General features: G+C 45.0%; 1 protein-coding gene across 1 annotated transcript in view; it reads left to right on the forward strand.

Moving 5' to 3' along the window:
* Positions 1 to 19,709, forward strand: part of pknox2 (pbx/knotted 1 homeobox 2) — a gene marked incomplete at both ends in the record, with an annotated part of 104,604 nt that overhangs the window by 4,309 nt on the left and 80,586 nt on the right. The window contains one exon of the mRNA XM_083640428.1: positions 639 to 775. Coding sequence (XP_083496554.1) covers positions 639 to 775 — 137 coding nt within the window. The remainder of the gene's footprint in view (positions 1 to 638; positions 776 to 19,709) is intronic.

The raw sequence follows: 19,709 nt of genomic DNA on the forward strand, positions 1-19,709 counted from the left end.
TTTAATATGAAAACTTATAACATGTGGATGACAATATAAAGTTTTTCCATCTTTTATTTTTTTTACCAACTTTTGTCCCCAAATAGTTCAGTGTGTTCAGTCTTATGTCTTTTGGTTTTTGATTAATAATTGGATTGGTTTAGAATTGACGTGACCTTTTGGCAGTAAAGAGCTCATCAAGAGCTTACATTTGATTAGTCCAAAATGTCACTTAGGCCTCTGCTGACTCATTGACCACACGTCTATGACGAGACACCGCCTGAATGTATACACATGGAGAGGAGGCGGGGCTTAGCTGGAAAAACATAGAAACATAGATTCCTATTCAAATGAGATGGATGAACCAAATCAATGGATGGATGGTCAAATCATAGGAATATTCTTAAAATAATTAAATACATTTTTATTATTTTATTATTCTATTTAATTAAAAGTCTAATAAAAGACTTGTTTAGATGGTTTTGCCCCAAATTTTAAACATGTTCCATTACTACCAGTGAACCAAACCATTCTCACCAGTCTCACCTCCACCAACTGCTCTGAGGCAAACAAAAAACAAAAAAACCAACATCTGAACATCACATGTGACAGAGAATGACAGGAATGATCCTTCATGCGATTGTTTGATGCGTCCCCAGATGACGGGCACCACTCAGCAGAACACCAAGACCCAACAGGTCCATATCCCAGCAGCCTCTGCAGCAGGAAACACCGCTGTCAGCGTGACCCTTGACCCCCAGGCCCAGCTGGAGTCTGACAAGAGGGCCGTTTACAGGTTGGTTGCTTCCCCAATGGCTTTAAATCCCATGATCCATGAAAGGTTGACTTGTTATTACAGGTTTTATAGATCTATCTTTGGGGGTGCCAAGATTTTGACTCATAAAACCTCTATTTTTGATGAAATGTCATCTGGTTGCCAAAATCAAACAATTAGTTGCCCAAAAGAAAGAACTGACCAGGGATCAGCTGAAACAGTCACTCTTCCAGACGTTTAGTCATTATCCCTTCTTGTAAATAAATGTAATTATTTTGGCTTTATTTTTGTCCAGCTATTTCTAGCACTTTGCAGAATACAGTATATTCCTTTGACTTTTTCCGTCAGCCAAAGTTGTTCTTCCACCATATTGGATTATACACTGGAAAAACTATAGACCACAGCAAATAATTTAGTGTAGGCTACTGTAGAATGGTACCGTAAAATCTTATTTTCCTCAAAAGAAGGGAAGGAATCGGATCTAAATGTTTCCATTTGTCTCGAGTGCAGTTTCTCTTGCTTTGAGAATTTGGTTGAAACAAGTGGCAACAACTTTAAATAAGGCAGCTCCATTAGCATTGAGAAAATGCCCCCCAAAATTGAAAAAGTAGATTGGCAGATTTTTCACTTGTTTGAAAAGGATTTTAAGCCTCAATACTAAACCAAATGAATGGTTAACATTATATTACACTGCATCATATTCTTATACTACTGGGTGCAGTGCCTTGGGCCAGGAAGCAGAAGTGATGAGGTAGCTGTTGGTATACTGTACATGTGGTGGATGATGTGCAGCAGCAGTCGCCATAGAAAATATTCTCTGCTATTTTGGATATTCCATTTAGACAGAATGTGCTGCTGTTAAACCTTGGAAGAGAAAGAATCCCAACAATTTCCCAAACGGTCACTGATGTGCTATTTGTTGCCAGCAGACCTAGGTCCAATAGTATTTGGGAATAATTATTGACATTTATTTTAACCTGCTTGGCATACAGGATGCTTGGTGTTAGCAAAGTGCAATACAATGACTTGGTGTGCCACTCCCTGATGAAGGCCACAGCATGGCCAAAAGCATTGTCTTGAATACGTTCTTTTGAACTAGCCATGAAATAAATGCTTTTTAATGTTTTGCTGGAGGAGGGCCTCGGAACTGGGTGTTTCCCTGCCTTCCACCCAGTGCATGTTGGGATAGGCTCCAGCCCCCCGTGACCATGAATAGGAATAACTGGTAATGACTTTTAAATACTTTCCAGTGATTGTCTAAACTTTCTGGCCCTCATTGTATTGTGTAAAAACTGCCTAAGTAGTAAGGGCTGGGCAATTATATCGATATAGAATAGAGTACCACAGATAATTTTATCTCCGCATATCTGTCCTCCGCCCATAGCTGAAGTAGGCTATAATGTATATCGACCACATATCTGTCCTCCGCCCATAGCTGAAGTAGGCTATAACGTATAACGTTAAAATTAAATCCATACACAGACTGGTGCCTGTAAATGACCTACAGTGTACATGGGCAAATGTGAGAATCGGCTAGGAGAATGGATATCACTTTGTTGTTACTCAAACTCACATGCATGCACTGCGCGGGGGACGGGAGAGGCGCTACGGGCAGAAGGGAAGCCTCTAAATCTCTAAAATGTATTTTTGTAGGCCAACCCAGAAGTCATTCACTTCCTGAGCCCCTTTCGGATCTGTGTCCTCACACTACTTGGTAAGCAGCTCCCCTCCACAGTCCCTTATGACGTTAAGGCGCTAAGAAAAGTTCCAAGCAGCGGAAAATGTTAACACGCTCGTCGTACAAGTGTTGCAGAGACATTTCAAAGGCACCTACCAGAGCAGAAGACTTCATTGATTAGATCCAAAACAAAAAAGATAGTCCACTTTATCATCTATTTTACTCTAAATGGGACCATAAGTTAAAAAAGCAACATCATGCTGTATTGAAGAAGACTTAAAACTAGTGATTGAGAGAGACCATAAACTCATTAGGAAAAATGTTTACTGAGATAATAGCGCTCAAACTGGTCAGCAAACTGATCGGCTTGTTATTTTTTGTTTTTGCTCCGAGTGAAATGTTTTATGGTCACTCACAATTCAAGGTTAATTGGCTTAAGGTTGGCTTGGTTCACGCCTTAAAACTCGTTATATAAGGATTTTTCTAAATGTCTATGGAGAAAATGAATGGGGAATTCTCTTCCGGTGCTGGAGATGTCACGGAAAGTCACGTAACTTTTTTAACCTTTATTTATACAGTTAAGTCTCACACTGATGCTCTCTTTTTCAGAAGTGCCGTGTTCACATTCACACACCGGGAAGCTGACCAGTACAACCACAGTCTGATCTGCTGGCCACTGAGCAGCTCCACTGGTGGTTGGGGGTTAAGGGCCTTGCTCAAGAACACCTCAGTGGTGGTAATGAGGGAGGGGCAAGTGCTGCTTTTTCACTTTCCCCATCCAGATTTATCCTGCCGGTCCCGGGGATTGAACCGACTTGTTTTTGCAGGCATAGACTGTATCACGGGTGAGTTATCTAAAAAGTCACCCCCTGTACAGTTATCATGGATGGTGGAATTAGCTATAGAGACCAAGGGCCCTATCCTCGTACGGTACAGGTGCTGTCCCCTATTAGCGCTTGCGCACCTGTTTGCGCGTGCCTTAAAGCAGGGAAGATTGCAGTCCGGTGTCTAGGTGTTATGCCGAGTTTTGCACCCCTGTCCAGCATAAAAAAAAGCATCCCCACCTCACGGGAGCATAATTGTAATGATTTATACAGAAAACTGTTTAAAAGTGATATAATTGTCTGGTAGACGTGACCTCCCTGATTTCTAAGTTAAAACAGCCCCGAAATATGTTGGGGATGCAATTCTCAGTGGGGATGTGGAAACGTTCACGGCACGTGTCGCAGGCGCAAATTAGAGCCATGCCAAAATCATCTGCGCCCCAAAATGCCTGCGCAAACGGGATTTGGGCGGTCTTAACTACCAGAATTATTTACGGGTGTGGCCAGGCAATGCTGGGCATTACGTCAATCAAAACCAATCAGATTCCCGTCTCGGAATGGCTGTTTGCGCGAGGCATGCAATATGCTGTAATTCTCTCCATGCGTAATAGAGTGTACTCACTCGTGCGAGGACAGAGAGAGATGGAGAGAGCTTATTGACAGATCGTCTGTGGTGCCAACGACCCTCCGGGTTATGAAGGTAAATAGCCTATGTCCAATGTGCAACAAGTTTTCTCAATTCATTTCCCTTTTTGCGATGTGATAAAAGTTTCTCAGTGAGTTATAGTTGATTGCCTCACTGAATTATCTGCTAATACCCAATTTTACCAGCATAATTTGATGTCCTTGCATGGCAAGGCTGTGCGTAATGACATATCCAAAAGGAATTTTACTTTGCACTGCGCTGCGCTGCACGGAGATTACGGTGTGCTCCCACCGCAGCGAGGTATTTAGCGCGTAAGAGGTCCTTTTCAAAGCTCTTAGCGCAAAGTAATTGCACGCTGCTGACGATAGCATAGTGCCATCTCCCGACATTTGAAACGCTTGATTTGGCATGTGGCACGCCTATGCCCAGTACAATTATAACAGGCATGTGCTTGTGCCCGCCCCCAATTTGCATTGCGCATGGCGTTAAACGAGCGCAAACGCTAAATTAGCACTTTTGGGAAGATAGGGCCCCAAAATTGTTTTTTTTACCAGCCTGTAAACATGTTTATTTCTGCTGTAAAAGTCGGACATTTTTAACATTGGGTCTATTGACCTTTTTTCACAGCAGCATCTGTGTTACCCCCTGCCTTTTAGACACGAAATGGCTGCTGTGAAAAAGGCGAATGGGGAATGACTCCCTTTTGGAGCAAGGCTCAAGTGGCCATTCGAGGAACTTCAGTTTTTGGCATTAATGTGTTAACCAAGATGGAGGTTGCTGCTTGGTTTTATTCCATAAAATGCTATATAGTTTTTTGGAAAAATATTTCCATGTACCTATCTGACTATTTCCACAGTTAACTGTAGTAGTTATTTTTTAGTTCAATAGTTCCCATCCTGTTACTAGTTTTTTTACCTGTTTACTTTTACATGTAGAATGTTTAAAGATCACCTTACAGACATTTGTTCCCAGTGTCATGCTTCTATCTGCCAAGTAACAGTTGTCAAAGCAACACCCCCCCCCCAAAGAAAAGGAGGGGGGGGGACTCATTCCTCACTTAGCTTATTGCTAGAATATTGATGTATGCTCATAATGAGCTTGTATTATCTATTTATGAAGTAAATTATTCAAAATACAGGCATTTTTAATCGACCCGGGCAGCCTCCCAGTGCGAGGCGGCGCGCTAACTACAAACCGCCAGATTTGTCGGAAGAAAAAACAACAACCAAAGAGGCACGAGCCGCCCCGCAACGCCTCACACAGCCAGCCCTGTGCTGATGACACTGCAGCCTGTACCCGGCCGTCTGTGCCCCGGCTCCTCAGGTCCCACCCACGGGTATCCGCCCCTCCTGTCTGTCTGAGGTGCGAGCCCCCGCGCTCAGCCCTGAGGCGCGCTGCTGTAAAGTCCTCACCAGGCCTGGGGTGGAATTCCTAAGCTCCTCCGAGATACGAGGCTCCCTTTGATGTGAGCAGCCATCTTTGGAGTGGCTGCGGGTGGTAGGGGGGTAGGGGGGTGGGGTGGGAACAGTCCAAATCACCCCACCCCTCCCTAACGCTTCCCTCCCTTTCCTTCCCTGAAACACGCACACAGGAAGGTGACTGCAAGAGGCTCACAGTAGCGGCCAAGCTCCAACACAACAAATACAGATCTGTACAGTCCCACGGTGGCGCATTTGTGGCGATGACACATAGACCAAATTCATTCTCAGTTTATTTGAATGCGGGCTCAGCTCTCTGGCTTCCCAGCTGATCGGCTGCCTTCATCTCTTCCGTGGATAACACAGTAACGTCAGGCTACTTTGCTTGCTCGTTATCAGTACCAACTGAACAGCTAATGTAATTTGCTATAAATGATATGATTATAATAATAGTGTGTACCGCTTTTTGCCATGTGCAGTGCTTAGGGAATTACAGTAAGAGGAGCAATAGCCCTGCATATGGACAGATGTCTGCTCATACACCACCAGGCAGTACAGTGGAAGCATCACCCACTCTCCATGGAGTTGAGTTTGGCTGCTCTTGGTGCATCGTCATATGGTGCTATTTGACAATAGCTGGAGTTCAGTCAAACTTGATTTAACGTTAAGTTTTTATTGTGAATTAGATAAAGTCAGGGGGCCACTCTGCACCCTATCACGGGCCACATCTGGCCACCGGGCCGCAAGTTGAGTATCACTGCACTAATAGGCATCGTCATATGCAAATGCCTTTTCCCGAGTAGACACTAAGGCCGAGCCAATGAGTGCCGAAAGGGGACTAGCGATTAGCCAATCAGTGTCAATACATAGCGCCACGGGCCCAACTCATGCTGTTGTCAAGCGGTTGTCAAGTGCGTTGGCAGCAATGACGGCCGCCATACAGTATGAGGGGGGATGCTGCTATCAAGGCTGTTTTAAAACGATTAAAAGTACCATTTACTTTGAGATCCAAACGGCACTCTGCTTTGAAGGCATATTCAAAGGGGAGATGTTTTTTTTTTATTTCTCCCGACTGAATTAACATTAGATTCAGGCAGATCCGTTGGTCTCTAGTGATTGGTTAGTTGAAATGGAATTCCCCCGGGGGATTTCCCTCATAGAAATAACGTAAACAGAGTGCATTCTCAGATTAGAAGATGGAAATGGAGTGTAACGAGTTGACAATTCAGTCTATCAGGCTAACAGCACTTCGGTGTTTGGTTGAGTTTTTAAAGTCAACGTAGTTTCATTTACTCTACGTGTGCATACCCCTCACAACCAGAGCACTTAAAAAGTGCAAACGCACTTGTTATAAATGCCAGAGGACACCTGTGTTGTCTTATGATCAGTTTCTTATATACTGTATACTATCACTATATCGCAGGATGGAGTCCATGCAAACTAATGCTAATGCTGTGAAGTCAAATATTCTGACTTTCTTACTAGGAAAAATCCAGTGGTACAATACGTCCTGGCAAGATTTCTCAACCACAGTTTCCATGATGCAGTTATACTCTGCAAAGCATCACATGTTTATGATACACAAAATACCCTCATTTTGTCATGCAATTCTCATCATTGCATGGCCTTAAATCTCAAACCTACAGTATAGCCATAGACTCGAATGTGAGTGCACGCCAATACCTGTTGCACTTGAAAGCCTTGTACTGTAATAAGCATCCATTTTAAATGATAGATACCTAATTCCGGTGCCATGTCATTGTTCCAACATCCCATTATTCCGACCACCTAATAGTCAGACGAATGCATCATTGGACCGACATTCCATTTTCTGACAGCCCGTTATTCCGACAGAGAGTGTGTGTGTGTGTGTGTGTGTGTGTGTGTGTGCGCGTGCACGCGCGTGCGTGTGTGTGTGTGAGTGAGTTTGTGTGTGTGTGTGTGTGTGTGTGGGTGGGTGGGTGGGTGGGTGCGTGCGTCCATCCATGCGTGTGTGTGTGTCTCGCTCCTGCAGCGTGGAGCAATGGGAAGTGCACAGAGCAGAGGTTTTCAAAGTGGGAGGTGAGCCTCCCCAGGGGACCTCTGAACAGTTTCAGCAGAGGCTCAGTGAATGGAAGTGAAAAAAGATTCCATTTGTTATTACATTAGTTATCAAAAGAACATGTGTGTGACTCCCAGAGTCAGAAACAAATAAATGCCTTCAGATTGGCAAAATGATTGAGAGTCTATACTTTATGGCATCAAATAACATAATCACGATCCCATAGGCATCTAGGAATTGAGTGAAAGTAAGCAAGTAAACTGGGAGGGGGATCCAAGCTTTGTCCCAGGGCTGAGAGGAGGCCTGCAGTGTCAGACTTTGAGAAGCCCTGAAGGCCTAGAGCCTGACTGTCAGCTGGACTGGCCTAGAGCCTGACTGTCAGCTGCACTGGCCTAGAGCCTGACTGTCAGCTGGACTGGCCTAGAGCCTGACTGTCAGCTGGATTGCAGAAAAACCTGGGCTGATTTTCATGAAAAACCTGGTGGACGGGTGTATGGGCCAGGGCAGAACTCATTAGGCTACATTTTGGAGCAAATCCGACGTGCAAAATTTGCATAGCGGACTGTAGACTATTGGTGCGCTCTCCGCAGCTGAGTGCCCTATGAAGGATTTAGTCTAAAATGCAGGTAGTCTATATTATCCTCTTCAGACAAAAGGCCTATCTGTTCAACATCAAGCTACATTTTTAGCTTTTTTTAATTCACTAAGACATGACAGAAATAAATAATCTGCACCCTAGGACCTTCTTCCCCGTCTTCGTGTCATACTGGTCAGACGGGCAGCGTTTGGACAGGCTGATCTCTAGGCTAGCCTAAATAGCTAAGAAAGTTAAAGCTGCATTCGGCGATGTTTTTGTGTTAAAATGAAAAGTGTTAAATGGCTCTATATTCTGACAGCAATCACTGAAATAGAGTGTTTGGTCAGTGACTTGGAACCCCCAATTGAAGCGCACAGTCCAGCAGCAGGGACCACATACATGATATATTTATGATGACATGGATGCACTTGACTTACTTCTTTCTGCAGGAAAATGTCTTTGAGTATAGGAGGCTTTCTCACAACAACGGCCCTGCCTTCTTTCAAATAGTTATATAATAATAGCACAGTGTGTATCACAAGTTGCAATTCTTTATTACAGCATGCAAACCAGATTGTGGTATTTACCTGGTGATGAAATAAAAAATAAACACACCTGTGTTTTTTCAAAGGCTACAAAAATCTCTGCTGTAATGCAATGATGTATTGCTTCTCACGGAAAGTACATTCATTCAAGAACACTCTCGTCATAGATTTAACCGTTTATTGCATAAATGGAAATATGTTTGGCGTTGGCGGCTCCGCTCTTTACAAAAGATGCTCCTCCCTGAACCGGCCCAGCAGCATGCTACGCCGAGCAGGGAGGGTCACAAAAATCCCCCCATGGGGATAGAAGATTCCAGATACATTTAAGCCATAGTGAGTAAGAGAGGGAGCCTAAGCAAGACATGGGAAACATGTTCACTTTTTGAGCCATGCAGACTCTAGAGCAGGGATGGGCAACTTTGATGATAGAGAGAGCCACAAAAAATGTCCTCGCTACCAGAGGGCCATATTTTACTGAGGGCCGAATGGCACCGGCGCGAAAAATGTGGGGCATTTGAAGCCAGGTTTAGAGGAATAACTAATTTTAAATGAACAGTTGTGATGTCGTTATTCAGTCTTAACCACCAATATTTGATCCTTTTCTCACTTACTCCTATGTCACCACCTGCTCTCCCTATAGTGCAGGGCTTGAAATTAACTTTTTTAACCTGCCAATATGGCTGCTACTGTAGATTTTAAAGTTAACAGCCAATTAGAATTTCCACTATAGCCAAAATGTTTTTCTTGAAATAAACCAGAATATGACTGGGTTAATTTAAGCATAAGTGTCAGTAAGTTGCCCGGGATTCTCAAAGCCTGTGTTGAGGGTCACACGAACAAAAATGCACTCTTGAAGTTAAATAAATCCAAAACCAACGAGTTAATTATTTACATTTTTACTTCAATGTATAACAGTCATTTCTTACACATGAGATTACTTTTAGCCTTTTAGTCATAAAGATTATTGAAACATATTCCATATTCCAGACTTAAATGTTATAACAGAAGTGGAGTATTGGCCAGAATGACATGAACATTTGGACACTTTTTTTTGCTATTCCAGCGCGGGCCACACAGGGGGTGCTAGAAAGCAGACTGAGCTAGAAAGGTGGAGGCTAGGGCTGTGGAGGGAAAGCATTGCCAGCAGCGGTGTGAGGCAGCATGGGAGCAGATCGAGTGAGAGAGGAGGCCGTATTTAAACAGACCGCCTTATTGTGAGAATGGCTGTGATTGGTGAATGAATGATCCAATCAGGGGCTGACAGCTTGATACAGCTGGGGCGTAGGGCATGACTTCTCTGTCTCAAATGAACTAACGCGATGCTTCATTACATGGACAAATTTCAATCAATTTTCACACTGCACATGCTGATGAGCAGATAGACTCGTTCTCAGTCTCTATTTGCTTCACTCAACTAGAGACAGAACTTTCTCTCAGCTTTCTTTGTTAAAACTGGGTAGAAAGAATTTGAGAGGAAAAAAACTGCATGGCAGAACCAATCCAAAGTGTGCATATTAGCGGCAAGCATTGAGAGCATAGCCTACTTTCCACTAATTACTACTTACAAGAGTTGAAAATTAGCAATAGCTATAAATGATCTCTGCTGTGCAGCACATCAGTTTCAAGCTCTGTAATGGAACTATGTTTATGGCACCGTCCCTATCAAATACCCCCCCCCCCCTCCCAAGGGCGTGTCCTTGACAAAGGGGCGTAGGTTTGTTAGCAGCTGTTCTTGCCGCCGTACGTAAAACGATTTTTGACAAGAAGTTCTCTAATTATCTAGAAGCCGATATTAGTAAGCAGATGATAATTCAATGTTGATTTGTTATTGGTATGGCTGTGGGCGGAGACATTGTTGGACTAACCAATCAACTAATGAAATCAATAAGGTTTCAAGTAAGGGATTTTGAGTGAACAGGTAAACTAAGAAGAAGATGGAAATTGAGAAAATGATAGAAAATTGAAGATAATGGATGGACGTAGGCCTTATTGGAGATTCAACAGAGATTTAAAAACTTGGGACAAAGTTTGGCCTACTCATATTTTCTACCAATGAGCTGATAAAGCATCATTACAATGTTGTGAATCTGGAAGAAAGTTCAGACACACAGCATTAAATGTCTCCTAAACAATCTTTTAAGACCATCAAGGCCAATAGCACTGGGTTTTATAGGCAATTAGGCATATAATATTTATATATTTAATATGGTGCCCACCTACATGTAGTATATTATAGCTGGGCATTATCAGAAGGCAATGAAAAGAAACATTGTGCCTTCATGTGGCCAAGCGGGAGCGTAAGGATGGAGAGTAAAACAGCACCCAGGACAGAAACTTGACTCACTAACAGGTCAATTGTGCTGCAGAGAATATCAAACTAGCGGTGTCTGTAAATCTTTACGATGATCAATTAAAATGTTGTACTCAGCAGTGTGAGAGGCAGCGCCGACCTCAAGCAGCAGCAAGAATTGAACATCCACCAGCATCTGCAGCTATAACTGAAGTCGGCGGTGCTCTTTGTGCAGAGAAGACAAACCAAATCTTTTTTAAATCATTTCTGCCCATGTAAGCAGCGAACAACTGAACACCTTGTTACCTTGTTGCAAATGCAATTAAAATGTACATTATGATGCAAAAGACCCAAATAGCACTCTTATTCCAACAGCATCCGGCTACACTGATGTCCCTGCCTCGGCACCGCAATCATACGGGGGCTGTAACTTTGAAAGGAGATGAACATGGAGAATCAGCATCTCTGTAATTGTTATTTATTTATTTATTCCCCTTTGCTCAGGAAGTGTGTGGGCTTATAATGTTTCTTTTCACTAATAGCTGTAATGGCAGCTTTATGTGGAGATGTGTAGTTTCCTGTCTCCCGCTCTCTGTCTCGCTGCCTACTTTGTTATTAACAGCGGAATGAATGTGTGATAGGGTAATTAGCCTAATGAGTTGTGGCATTTACTATAAAGATCCTTCTGGATTCTCTGCATCTTATTATAAAACCTGGTACGGGTGTTGCGTTGCAGGTTGCGAATATAATGTTCACCACTGATGGAAGTTAAGTCGGCTTACAGACGGAAACATGCACTTCATTAAAAGAGACATCATATATTTATGTATTATTTATTTTTGGTTTGTTTATGGAAATGTCCTTGCGATGCTTCTGGAGCAACTCTGGTGAAAGGAGAGTCTTTACCAGAACATGCAGTTTAAAGGCAAAACTTTTACGAGTTTGTTTGAGTAAACTGTTTGCTTGCTTTTACAAGTGCAGAACGTATAGGGAATCACTGATGCACAGTATGTCAACTGTGTTTGCGTAAGTCCTCACACAGGCAGCAGTACACATCTGCTGTGTGAGAGCTACAGTCAACATAGGCCTCGGAACGGCTTGAAGGTAACACCTAGCTAAGCCTAGTCAAGAAAAAAACATCTTTCTATCCTTATTTCTTGCAACTGCCTTATCAAACATATCAAAGAAATTCAAAGAATATTTAATGTCTAGGATTTGTTATCATGGTCACTATTTTACCTAGTCTACAATTAGCTCCACGTTAGCACCCAATGTAACACTATAATCTATCAAGTGAGTGCACTTGGCTTGATTGTGTGACTCACTGCTTATGTGTTTGTAAGTTATCTTTCTATGCAGAGATAAAAGTAACTAACAATCTTCAAGGTCTTTCCGGCTATCCAGTCCGGCATGGCCTACAACACGTTGGCACGGTAGACTGGCGAGTGGTGACCCAAAGCTCTGTGGTTCGGGTCCTCGGTTGGACCTACCCAGATGTCGTTGTGTTGGTTTTCGTTCAGGAGCTGTTTGAGAATCCCATTCTCAAACATGGTATATGTCTTGTTGAAGTCCAGTAGCGTATTGTTGAAATCCAGCGATGTCAGTGATTGTCCATCAGAGTCCATTCATGTGGCATGCTAGTAGTGCTCAGATAATGTCCACTCGCAAGTGCATGTGCCGTTGTCAGTGTCCACGCACACAACCAGCACTCTCTATATGAGCCACCCCATCACCCAGCAGTGTTCTAAGAGAAAAGTCTTTAACTCACAGTTTGCCCAATTCTATAAATAAAGCCCTCCTTTCCCTGGCAGCTTGGTCGGGCATCCATACAGGCACAATTGCCTGGTGTTTGCGGGTGGGAAGCCAGATTGGGGGTATGTGTCCTGGTTGCTGCACTAGCGCCTGGTGGGAATAGCATGATAATCCCAAGTGCTATGTCCTGCCGGTGAAGCTCTCGCTGTCAGGTGAAAAGAAGCAGCTGGCAACTGCGCATGTGTTGGAGGAAGCATGCTAGTATCGGCTCTCCCCAGATCGGCAGAGGGTGGAGCAGCGACCGGGGCAGCGGGGAAGGGGGTGGGGGGGGGGGAATTGGCCAAGTACAATTGGGGAGAAAATGGGGGGGGGGGGGGGGGGGTCACCTTTATCCTGGAAGTGTATGTCAGTACTTTCCCTGTAAACGTCCAGTACTACAATAATAAGAATATGTGTCATATACTATCAGTAATATATGATCTTCTAAACATTAAGGAAATTATCTCAGACTGACATCATCATAACTATAATTTTCCTGCCCAAGGGCATAGAATAACAATATTGAACTTTTAAATGGTTGAGAATCTGCACTTCATTATATGCAAATGCATTGATTTTCATCAGAAAGTGGTAGGTAAGGAGAAAATAGAAACAGAATTAAAATCTAGTATTTTTCCACTGCTTTGACAGTGTTGGGATCATTTTAGAAAGCTGTCAGTGTTGTAGTGCAGAGCCCTGTATGAGGCATATTATCACTCCCTCCACACCCTGTGTCTCTGCTGAAAGCGCCTCTCATGCTGGCCATGAGTATTTTGCATTGAGGCAGGATTTTCGTGTTTGCGCGCACGTGTGTGTGTGTGTGTGTGTGTGTGTGTGTGTGTGTGTGTGTGTGTGTGTGTGTGGAGGGGGGTTAACAGGCTATCATGCTGACAGTTGCTCAACTCCTACAGATACAGGAATTCATAGGGGCCCTGGTGGTACTTTGTGTGCAAGGCATAAAGTGGTAAAGACCTCCCATCATACACGATGGGAGCACTTGTAATGTGACGGATGGTGTTGTGTTCGCCTGCCTCGGTAATGCACCATGTTTACCCTCATGTTTACCCATAATTAACATCGTAACACTAAGAGGAACATCTAGTTTAATCTGTGATTATTAAACTAGATGTTCCTCTTAGTGTTACGATGTTAATTCTGTTGGGTCTCATGGATTACTACTTTAATCTATTGTAAATAAAAAAAAACACGCTTTTATTTTGAAGGCAAAATCACTCAACCGAAAGTGAAGTTGTAAGAAATTGTTGCTCATTTCACAGAGGCATTCTTGCGGTTTCCCCATCACACACGGAAGAACAACCAAAAACAACGAATGACAGCGTTTGTGATGTGATGACTGACAGCTAGTTTGGGTGATGCCTGACAGCTAGTCTGCAGGAGGATCGACAACGTTTTTGTGTGAGACGTGAGGAGTGATGCCTGACAGCTAGTCTGCAGGAGGATCGACAACGTTTTTGTGTGAGACGTGAGGAGTGATGCCTGACAGCTAGTCTGCAGGAGGATCGACAACGTTTTTGTGTGAGACGTGAGGAGTGATGCCTGACAGCTAGTTTGAGTGATAAGTGAGGCAGGAGGAATGACAACGTTTTCATGTGAGATGTGAGGAGTGATACCCGACGAGTGAGGACTGATGATTGACGAGTGACGCCGTATTGTGGGATGACTGACGTGTGACGAGTGAAACAGTAATGCAGGAAGAATGACAGCGTTTTCGTGTGAGGACTGAAGGTGTTTCAGAGCACTCGACATGGTTTACTATAGGAGACATGACAACTGACAACGCTTAGACTGAGGAACGATAGCCTATACTCTGACGGACAAGGATGCCCTAAAATGGTTGCCGTACTCACGGCTACAATGCATCAATGCATCCCACGACCACTACGCTGCCTTCAGCGGCCTGAAGTCTCTGACCCGACCACTACGCTGCCTTCAGCGGCCTGAAGTCTCTGACCCGACCACTACTCTGCCTTCAGCGGCCTGAAGTCTTTGACCCCGACCACTACTCTGCCTTCAGCTGCCTGAAGTCTCTGACCCGACCACTACTCTGCCTTCAGCGGCCGGAAGTCTCTGACCCGACCACTACTCTGCCTTCAGCGGCCTGAAGTCTTTGACCCCGACCACTACTCTGCCTTCAGCGGCCTGAAGTCTCTGACCCGACCACTACTCTGCCTTCAGCGGCCGGAAGTCTCTGACCCGACCACTACTCTGCCTTCAGCGGCCTGAAGTCTCTGACCCGACCACTACTCTGCCTTCAGCGGCCTGAAGTCTCTGACCCGACCACTACTCTGCCTTCAGCGGCCGGAAGTCTTTGACCCCGACCACTACGCTGCCTTCAGCGGCCTGAAGTCTCTGACCCGACCACTACTCTGCCTTCAGCGGCCTGAAGTCTTTGACCCCGACCACTACTCTGCCTTCAGCTGCCTGAAGTCTCTGACCCGACCACTACTCTGCCTTCAGCGGCCTGAAGTCTTTGACCCCGACCACTACTCTGCCTTCAGCGGCCTGAAGTCTCTGACCCGACCACTACTCTGCCTTCAGCGGCCGGAAGTCTCTGACCCGACCACTACTCTGCCTTCAGCGGCCTGAAGTCTCTGACCCGACCACTACACTGCCTTCAGCGGCCTGAAGTCTTTGACCCCGACCACTACTCTGCCTTCAGCGGCCTGAAGTCTCTGACCCGACCACTACGCTGCCTTCAGCGGCCTGAAGTCTCTGACCCGACCACTACGTTGCCTTCAGCGGCCTGAAGTCTCTGACCCGACCACTACTCTGCCTTCAGCGGCCTGAAGTCTTTGACCCCGACCACTACTCTACCTTCAGCGGCCTGAAGTCTCTGACCCGACCACTACACTGCCTTCAGCGGCCTGAAGTCTCTGATCCGACCACTACACTGCCTTCAGCGGCCTGAAGTCTCTGACCCGACCACTAGTCTGCCTTCAGCGGCCTGAAGTCTCTGACCCGACCACTAGTCTGCCTTCAGCGGCCTGAAGTCTCTGACCCGACCACTAGTCTGCCTTCAGCGGCCTGAAGTCTCTGACCCGACCACTAGTCTGCCTTCAGCGGCCTGAAGTCTCTGACCCGACCACTACTCTGCCTTCAGCGGCCTGAAGTCTCTGACCCGACCACTAGTCTGCCTTCAGCGGCCTGAAGTCTCTGACCCGACCACTAGTCTGCCTTCAGCGGCCTGAAGTCTCTGACCCGACCACTAGTCTGCCTTCAGCGGCCTGAAATTTCGGACTATTTGACGGGCTTAAAAGCGGCCGTGCCTCCTCCATTTAGCAGGTCAGCATGTGCTGCTGCTCACCGCTGAAGGCAGGCAAGTGTGTCAAAGCTCATGTGCTTTATTGGCTGTTTCTTTCAGATATCCGTTTTTATGAGTTTCCTCACTGCTTGACTTTGGATGAGAAAGGAAGTCACGCAATTTTCTTTCTTTCCTTCTTTCTTTCTTTCTTTCTTTCTTTCTTTCTTTCTTTCTTTCTTTGTTTTGCACAAGATTGGCCTAAAGCAAGCATTAACACTAAATGTATATGTGCAATAACTTTGTTGAATTAAAAAATACAATGCTGGTGGTAGCTGACTTTTCCTAAAAGTGTCTGTATTGTTATTTAAAATAGTTAATAAGTGATCATCATCATCTTATATTATTAGAGAAGTGGTGTGTGTGAGCAGAATTTCAGCCGGACACGGCTATGCCGTTTTACGTGCGATCGGGTTGAAACTTTCAGGGGGTGTAAAGGGCACCCGTGCGGGGGACCTGACGCAGCCGTATTTTTTAATTAAGGTGATTGCCCTAATTACCTCATCAGTGATGATGTCATCAGTGATGTCATCATTCCTGGCTGAGGCAAGTTCAGTGATGATGTCATCAGTGATGTAATCCGTCATGATGTCAGTTAAGAGCAGTGGGCGAGCTCCAGGGCGGACGAGGCCGTGAGCCTGCGCAGCGGGCAAGCCTAGGAATCGAGTGTGCGTAGTGCGCGTATTATGCATTATTATACATAATGCATTATTATTGTGTTTGGTACCAATGGATGCCTTAGGCTTTCTAGTTTCTTCCGATAACAGGATCACCACTGTAGCTTTAAGAATGACCCTACAGCCATTTGATTACCGCGAAAATCGGGAGTGTTGGCAGACCACTTGCGACCCACCTGCAGTACCTCCACAGCCCACTAGTGGGCCGCGGCCCACAGTTTGGGAAATTTTGGTCTATGAGATGCCAAAACCTTGAAATATAGCGCCACCTTCAGGCCCATTCGAGAAATATTTCTTGAACGTTTAGTAACCACTAGGGATGTCACAATACACTATATCGTCCCACAATATATCGCAATATCAAAACGTGACAATATGTATCGTTGAGATGAAATCTCATATCGTGAGAAAAATAAGCTGAACATGGTGGCACTGATCTGCATCTGATTGCATGCTCGCTCTCCTTTTCATTGCTTTGTTTGAACAGACAAGGGACGTTACAGACACAGAGGATGAAAATGGTGAAATTACTCAAATTAGCGTGGAGGATGCCCCCTCAACATACAAATTGATCGCAAAAAAATATTGTTAAAATATCGTATCGTATCGTTATCGCAAACCCAATATCGTGTATCGTATCGTATCGTGAACTGAGTGTATCGTGACACCCCTAGTAACCACCAATATTTGTCATTGGGCCAAATTTCAGGTCTCTGCAATCTACCAATTCACGGGAATTTGCGTCGCGGCAGAAAAACAATAATAACTAGTACAAAAACAACTAACTAGCGATTTCGGTGGAAATCGGTGGAACGTGTAGGAGGAGATGTAAAAAATGTGTTTTCCAAACTTTTATAGTAATATTAAAGGTCCCAATTCGTGCAGCTGTAACCTCTTAAAAACGTGTGTCTCTGGTCCATAAAACATGATTCTGGATTAATTTGTCGAAAATATAGCAACCCTGTTTGTTCTGACGGAGTTGCCACTTCCTCATCTCGTTGCGTCCCAAGAATGGTCTGTTTCTATAATATATTCAGAACTAACAGTTCCCATTGGCCGCTGAGGGAGAGCCCGCCCCAGGCTCCCAGCGGCCAATCAGATTAGCGTCTGTGGACCAGCACGCTAGGTTGTGTCCACAACTAACGTTAGCAACGAGCTATCGCTAACTTAACGGTTGTAAAGAGGACATCTGAAAATGCCTAGACTTACCGAATGCACCTCCGCAGTTGCTGGATCACGTACAGTTGGCGTCGCTCCAGCTAGAAGTGTTAATTTTGTGGCTATAGACAAAATGGTGCAGGTAGCTTGTGTGAGAGAGACCGCGCGCTTGACCGCGTGCTTGAGGACCCGACTGACGTCACATTAACCCGTCTGGGGGAACAGAGTGTAAGGGGCGTGGCTTGAAGGAGACTGCAGGGGGAAGCTGGATAGGGACAAATCCAAATCTGGCAGTTCTGAGGTTGTGACCACTCATTACAGGGAGGGATGACAGCAGTATATATTGTAGCGATCCAGGTAATCCAGGTAATTACGTGTAATGTGGTGTTTCCGTGTGCAGCTAGGAACTGATGTGTGGGAGTGTTACCGGGGGGGAAGACTATGCTTGGGGAAGACTTCCTGTGAGACAGAGCATGGGTGGAGGGGCTTCTAGGAACAGCCTAAGGAAGAAGCAGCTAGCTAGCTATGGGCGTAGCAACCGCCAAAGAGTTGTAAGATAATAACGGTGAATAAAGAACCCTGTACCAACTACAAGTCTCCGGTTCCTGAGCGAATAAGCGATACGCTACAATATCATTTACAAGTAAAAACAGCTTTTGCACAGAATGGGACCTTTAAAAATTTTTTTATATGGACGTTGAATGGTCCTTGAGGCAAATTTGTAGAGCAGGTTCACCTGAATATGTGGAAAAAACTTGCTATGTCTCTGCGATATACCAACTCACGGGAATTTGCGTTGCAGCAGAAAAATATTGATAATAATAATGAATAATAATAATAATAAACCAATACGAAAACAATAGGGCTTCAGCCCCTTCAGAGCTTGAACCCCTAATTATTAAGGTGCAGTGCTAGGGGGTCTTTGTGCGTGCGTGCATGCGTGCGTGCGCGTGTGCACACACACACACACACACACACACACACACACACACACACACACACTCTTGCACAGGGTATGCTTCAGACATGTAGCCTGAGGAAACAGGGGCCTTGTCAGGAAAAACGCAGCGGGACTCCAGAAACTGTATTCTAATATAGGCTACTGGCGTACAACATGCCTGATTAAGATGGCAAACAGTGGGGAGCGAAGAGAGGGAGAGAGAGACACCCCAACTCTTTCTCTCTCTCTCTCTCACACACACACACACACACACACACACACACACACACACACACACACACACACACACCACCCCACACACACACACACACACACACACACACACACACACACACACACAAACAAACAAACAAAGACATGCTTTTACCCCCCCCCCCCCCCCCGCATCTCCTTCTGTACCCCCTTCGTGGCCTTCCTGATTATTGCAAAAACTAAGGACAGAGCAAACCTGCAGAGGCAAACACGGCTTAGACGATAAACTTCATTGATCTAAGTTAGTGTTTTGCATACAGCTCTGAATCTGCAGGTATAATATCGCCATTGTCAGATGAAAAGCTCGTACCTCAAATTCTAGTGATTTTCATGTTAAAAGGCTAATGAGACCTTTCAAATCTTTCTTAGATGAAAAGTCAATATTTTGGAGACACCAGGTTCTCACCGACGACAGCAATACACGTTGCTTACTTGACATGAATGAGCATGACAAAATTGTTTCTACGTCTAAAACATGTAGACATATTTTTCTGTTTATCTGGCAAACCGATGGAAGATCAGAAACCGAGTGGCACCTTACTTCCTGTGAGTGGTACCGTACTTCCTCCTTCAGCCTTTGGCTCACCGACCATAAAGCAGATGGCACTAGAGCTGCCACGTCCCTCACCTTCATGTTTAAGTCATCACGTACCCCGCTGGCCTTTCATTCACCATTTTGGGCTTTTGGTCGGTGACCCAGCACGGCGCAGCGCCGGAGGGTGGGGAGACCGCGCTGACTCCACTCGTCCGGCCGTCCTGTAAATGGCTCTTTTATGGC

Source organism: Poromitra crassiceps (genome assembly GCF_964638095.1).
Source record: "Poromitra crassiceps genome assembly, chromosome: 1".
Lineage (NCBI taxonomy): Eukaryota > Metazoa > Chordata > Actinopteri > Beryciformes > Melamphaidae > Poromitra > Poromitra crassiceps.